Source organism: Piliocolobus tephrosceles, chromosome 21, assembly GCF_002776525.5.
Source record: "Piliocolobus tephrosceles isolate RC106 chromosome 21, ASM277652v3, whole genome shotgun sequence".
Lineage (NCBI taxonomy): Eukaryota > Metazoa > Chordata > Mammalia > Primates > Cercopithecidae > Piliocolobus > Piliocolobus tephrosceles.
Genome location: NC_045454.1, coordinates 18,732,768 through 18,739,087, shown reverse-complemented (window position 1 = coordinate 18,739,087; position 6,320 = coordinate 18,732,768). Strand labels below are relative to the sequence as shown.

Here is a 6,320-nt window from a genome sequence, read left to right as displayed (position 1 = left end):
CTACTAAAAAATACAAAAAACTAGCCGGGTGAGGTGGCGAGCGCCTGTAGTCCCAGCTACTTGGGAGGCTGAGGCAGGAGAATGGCGTAAACCCGGGAGGCGGAGCTTGCAATGAGCTGAGATCCGGCCACTGCACTCCAGCCTGGGCAACAGAGCGAGACTCTGTCTCAAAAAAAAAAAAAAAATTAGCCAGGAATGGTGGTGCGTGCCTGCAGTCCCAGCTCCTTTGGAGGCTGAGTCAGGAGGATTGCTTGAGCCTTGGAAGTCGAGGCTTCAGTGAGCTGGGATCATGCCACTGCACTCCAGCCTGGGTGTGATAGAGCAAGATGTTGTCTTTGAAAAATATATAAAATGTGGCCGGCTACAGTGGCTCGCAACTGTAATCCCTGCACTTTGGGAGGCTGAGGTGGGTGGATCACCTGAGGTCAGGAGTTCAAGACCAGCCTGACCAACATGGTGAAACCCCATCTCTACTAAAAATACAAAAATCAGCCATGAGTGGTGGCGCATGCTTGTAATCTCAGCTACTCGGGAGGCTGAGGCAGGAGAATCACTTGAACCTGGGAAGCGGAGGTTGCTGTGAGTCGAGATTGCGCCCCTGCATTCTAGCCTGGGTGATACAGCGAGACTCTCTCAAAAAAAAAAAAAAAAAAAAAAAAGGCCGGTGCAGTGGCTCACGTCTGTAATCCCAGCACTCTGGGAGGCCAAGTGGGGCAGATCACGGGGTCAGGAGATGGAGACCATCCTGGCTAACATGGTGAAATCCCATCTCTACTAAAAATACAAAAAATTAGCCAGGTGCGGTGGTGGATGCCTATATTCCCAGCTACTGGGGAGTCTGAGGCAGGAGAATGGCGTGAACCCGGGAGGTGGAGCTTGCAGTGAGTGAGCGGAGATCGCGTCACTGCACTCCAGCCTGGGCCACAGAGCAAGACTCCATTTCAAAAAAAAAAAAAAAAAAGAAAGAGATACACACACACACACACAAGTATAAAGTAATAAATGAAAGCAAACCAAATGTAATTTCCAGAGGCTAAGACCCCAAAGAGAGGAATCACATTCACTTGGGTCCACCATCTACTTGATGTGCGTGCGACCTTGAACCAAGTCACTCAACCTTCGTTGCCATCAAATTCCTCATTGGGAAACCATGCAGAGAGGATCTCCTTCATAAGGTTGTATCGGGGATTGAAGGGATGGTTAGCGCAGTGGCGCCACACAGAAGGAACTCAGGGAATGTTGCTGGGACTCACGTTCCTAAGCCATGAACAGGGTACAGTGGGTGGAGGGTGCTACCATTTATGCAAGGAGGGGAAGAAACTACCCGTGCATATGTGCAGAGGTCCGCAGGGGATTTTCTGAAAGATACACATGAAATGAAGACCAGGGAAACAGCAGTATTCTGCCAGTAAAGAGGATAGATGTATGTGTACATATATGTGCATATACATATATACACGTTTATTTATAAATGACAAACATACAAAAAAACAGTATAAATCTCCGTTTGTTATATATTTAAATTTTCTTTTTCTTTTCTTTTTTTTTGAGACAGAGTCTGGCTGTGTTGCCCAGGCTGGAGTGCAGTGGCGCCATCTGGGCTCACTGCAAGCCCCCTCCCGCGTTCACGCCACTCTCCCGCCTCAGCCTCCGAGTAGCTGGGACTACAGGCGCCCGCCACCACGCCCGGCTAATTTTTTGTATTTTTAGTAGAGACGGGGGTTTCACCGTGTTAGCCAGGATGGTCTCGATCTCCTGACCTCATGATCCGCCCGCCTCGGCCTCCCAAAGTGCTGGGATTACAGGCTTGAGCCACCGCGCCCGGCCTATTTAAATTTTCTGTAGTGATCAGGCTGTTGCTATATTATCAAGGCTGATCTCATACACCTGGCCTCAAGCGATGCTCTGACATCAACCTTCCAAAGTGCTGGGATTACAGGCCTGAGGCATCGCGCCCAGCTCCAAATCTCCATTTTCGGCAAACCATATGAGAGTAAGTCGCAAACATGAGGCACCTCCAAATATCTAACTATGTTTTCCACAAACAGGGACAGGTGCCCACATGTACAGTCAGGCACGGTGAAAATCGGTACATTAACACGGCTGGATCGCTACCGTCTAATCCGAAGACCCAACCACATTCACCACTTGTGCCAATAATATGTTCATTTCACTGTATGTTTTGAAATGTGTACCACACGCATATGTTATTTTTACGAAAAAAAAAATAGTATTTTGAAACCACTGGTCACAGCCAAATGAAGTAAGAGCGAACTCATTCATGCAGGAGCCCCGGAGGACTAGGAGAATCCGGCTTCTCCCAGGCCTCCTCACCTGAGCGGGGCTCCCTCCTGACCGCCGCCCACCCACTCCAGGGCCGGACGCGGGAAGGGACCGCCCAGCCCGAGGGTCGCAGGGGCAGAAAACCCCGGGTCCTGAACGCACCTGGGTCCTGCAGCGAACCTGGCGTCCCCACTCGACTCCAGGATCAGATTCAGGCCAGGCCAGGAACCACCCCAGCTTCCTGCGTCCGCCTCGGTCCAGGCTGCAATGCCGGCGGCGGCCGCCAAGGAGTCGGTAGCTCAAGGGCGGGGATCAAGTCCCGGCGCGCTTATCAAGGCGCGCCTGATCAAGGTGGCTCCGGATGAAGGTTCCGGAACAGCCGGCCACGAGCACCCACGTGCAGCTTCTGATTGCAGCCCTGGGCTGGCTTCAACGTCCGCACCTGAGACCCGCGGCCGCTGCAGGGTGCTTCGCGGAGGGTGCGGGCTGGGGGCGCACAGTGCGCCCAGCCTCTCCCCCTCCTCGCCATTAAGGGGAGCCCCAGCGACGCCCTGAACCCTGAAAGCCAAACTGGGCCCAGGGCTGCACTTGGCATCCGCTTCCCCGCCTGTCACAGTAACCAGGGCTAGGGCGGGGGTCGGGACCGTTGGGGAGAGTGGAGGGCGCGTGGGAATGGGGCTCGCTGCGCCACGGAAACCCCGCGCTGCCCTTCGAGACCTCCCCGCTGCTCCGCAGAGCCGGGGCCGCTGCCATCGCGTCTGCCCCGAGGGTGCGCAGGCGGGTACTTGTCCGGATTGGGGAACATCGGGAGCCGTGAGACGCTGGTCGGGCTTCCCAGCCCCACCCTGGACGTCTCTGGGGGCGGGAGGCCAGGAGAGAAGAGGGTGGGAGAGATGAGCTGCAGGGGGATACGGGACCCAGGGACATTATAACACGCTTTCCACGCGTAGGATTGGGGCCCACGAATGACCAGAAAGGTGGGACTCATTCGCCCCCTTTGCAGATGGACCCATGTTGGTGCCCCTTAGATCTGCAGTGGGGGCACCAGGACTGCGGCGAGCCTCTCCGCGCCCCAAACGCCAGCAGATCTGCCCGACCACATTTCGGCCTGGCTTGCTTTGCACAAATGCTGCGTCAGGACACGCCCCAGACCCACTCCTTCCCAGATAGTGACCCTCAGGCCTTCGCAGAAAGTGTCCTAAGCACAGTCAGGTTCAAAGCCCGCCCCCGGCTCGGATTCGCTGTGTAACTCCGAGTTACTGTTCACACTTCTCTGGGCCTCAGTTTGCTCATCTCAGCAAATGGGATACAGACACAGTTACGCTGCAGGCTAACGCTTTATTTGCCACCGGTCCCGGGCCCGCCTGGGCTTCTGCTCAGAAGATCTTCACGGAGTCCACCTGCACGTCCCCGCCCACCTCCACCAGGCGCACGCGCGCCAGCGGCAGGCGGTGGCGGAAGTGGTGGTACTGGGCGTCCCCAACCACGGCCTGCAGGGGAGGGTCGGTGGTGAGGATTCCGGAGGCCCATGCTGGGTGGTCCTGGGGAAATCACTCATCCCCTCTGGGCCTCAGTTTTCCCACTGGGAAAACGGGCCTATTGTTCATTCTAACTCTTGCGTGAGGATCAAACGAGTTTACTGGGTGGCGCAGTAAAAAACGGCTTTTTTAGTCTTGGTAATGGATATTCTTATTTCCGAGAGCATTATCCGCTCTTAAAGCGCAGAGGAGGGAGGTGAATTTGCGTAAGGTCTGGGTGGCGGAGGATCTGCCGCCACCTCCACCCCCCAATCCTTGCTAGGGCGATTTCCTGGGCGCTGTCTCCAGCCCATCCCTCCCCATGCCTCAAACCCCGGACTCAGGAAGGAATGAACTGGGAGTAGGGTCTGGAATGGCGAGTCAGGGCCACGCCTTCCCGCTAGGACGCCCACCCCTTGGACACTGGGCTGGTGCTCCCCGCCTCCTGACCCCGCTGTCTCTCTGACCCAAGTGGGAGTTGTTTAGGCGAGAGAGAGGGTCGAAGGACACCCTTCTCTGCCTTGGCCACGCCTTCCCTACCCCCCTCACCCCGCCCCAACCTCCCTGCCTTCCACCAATAGCCTGGCTTTGCCCAACCCTCTGCTCCAGGGACCTAGGTCTTGGCGTCCATGCCTCTGTCGCAGAGACGCACCTTGAAGCCGTCGTCGGACGCGATGATGAGCACCTCGAAGGGCTGCCCGCGCTGGAAAGGAACGCCAGGCCCGCGCTCCTCGCGGCCCCAGGAGCCTTGCTCCTTGCTGTTGAAGACCACCTCCGACGTGTCCAGCCGGGGGTTGAAATGCAGGGCGGCATCGGAGCCCTCCTCCTCCCCGCACAGCAGGTTTACGTGGAACCTGGAAGTGGGGGATGGTGGCCGTCAGGGCTCAGAAACCACCCAGACCAAGAAATGTTGAGGGTGAGGAATACTGATGTCTACAATTCACTTTGAATGAATAAGTAAATGAAATGTTGGCTGGGTGCAGTGGCTCACCCTGTAATCCCAGTACTCTGGGAGGTGGAGAAGGGAGGATCGCTTGGGCCCAGAAGTTAAAGACCAGCCTGGGCAACATGGCAAGACCCCATCTTACAAAAAAAAAAAAGGAACGAACAACCAAAAAATAAACCACCCAGACCAAAGTCCTTCGAAGGGCTTATGGGCTGGGACTCCCCATTCCCAGAGCACCCCCAAATTAACAGGGACCTGAAGACAGGCACACACAGCAGAAGGAGAGGTGGCTAATGACCAGGGAGCTTAGATTCCCAAGGCAGCCAAAATGTCATGAGGCCCTTGGCAGAAACCTGCCCAGACCAAAGTCACTATGCTTAGGGCAGGGTGCTCGCATTTCCAAAGAGCCTGGGAGCTGCCCAGGAGGTCTGGGTGATGGCCAGGGCACTCCTGATGCCCAGGGAAGCCTCAGGTTCTACAGGACAAAGAAGAATACCCGGAAGCCCAGTATTTCCAGGGTACCCCAGAATCCAGAAGGCCCCAAGTTCCTTAGCCAGAAGTCAAAGGATGGCTTGGCAAGGACTCCCAGGGTCCAGGGTGTCTCCAGGACTTGGAGTATTTCCAGAGTTCCCTGGGACTCAGACATGGAAGTCATAGGACTATATCTAGGAACCCTGAGATTACCCAGGAACCTCAAATTCTTAGGGAAACTTAGGGACCCCAGCCACAAAGGCATGGGGCAAATAAGTGAATACATCAGAGTTGAGGTCAGAAATGGCCTTGTACTCCTAGTCTGATGGATACAGATGGCCTAGGGCCCCTATTTCTGGACTGCAGAAATTGGGGGTCAGCTGATCCTGGAGACCTGTACCCTTTACCCCTAGGGCCTGGGGTCTCACCTGCTGGCGTTAGGAGGAACCAAACCACGAATTCTCAGCACCGTGCCAGGGCGGATGCCCTCGGGCAGCGAGGACTTGTGGGGGACGTTCTGCAAGAATGGAATGCAGGGGCCACTGTGAGCCGGTGAGACCGAGGAGGGAGGCAGAAGGTGTCACCCCTCAGAGGAGCCGACCAGGACTGAGACTGGCAGAAATCAGTGGAAGAGAAAAGGGTGGCAGAGAGGCAGGAAAGAGACCAGAAACAGAGAGAAACAGATGGGGAGAGCGACAAAGAAAAACAGAAAAATCCTCAAAGAGGGACCCAGAGGAAGTCACAAAGAGGTAGAGGGGACAATCGGGAAGGGCGGTCACCCAGAGGCCACAGCCCAGGCCCATCCATGGCGCACCCACTGCCCACTTGCTCCTTTGAAAGAGGAGCCCCCAGCCCCCTCCCTACTCAGCCCCGCCCTGGGACCCTGGAGCACTCACGGCCATGGCTGGGACAGGGTCAGGCAGCTGTGGTGCTGGGGACTGCTGGGGACCTTAAATAAAAGCAGGGCGGGGCTGGCCCTGATGACTCACCCCACCCCTTCCCACCCACCACCCACACCTGGCACAGACCCTGGCCCTGGGGCAAGCCTGGCGAAGCGGGAGTGGCACCTCTTCTTGGGGGCCCCGATCCCCTCCATCACCCAG

At 56.4% G+C, this 6,320-nt stretch overlaps 1 protein-coding gene across 1 annotated transcript; it reads right to left on the bottom strand.

Annotated features, from left to right (window-relative positions):
- Nucleotides 1-3,604: 3,604 nt before the first annotated feature.
- On the bottom strand, nucleotides 3,605-6,119 carry LOC111554003 (galectin-7). The gene is made up of 4 exons (XM_026447702.1): nucleotides 6,114-6,119; nucleotides 5,646-5,734; nucleotides 4,453-4,654; nucleotides 3,605-3,773 (listed from the first exon to the last, which is right to left on the bottom strand). The coding sequence occupies exons 1-4, from the start codon at nucleotides 6,117-6,119 to the stop codon at nucleotides 3,660-3,662; spliced, it is 411 nt and encodes a 136-aa protein (XP_026303487.1). The 3' UTR covers nucleotides 3,605-3,659.
- Nucleotides 6,120-6,320: the final 201 nt, after the last annotated feature.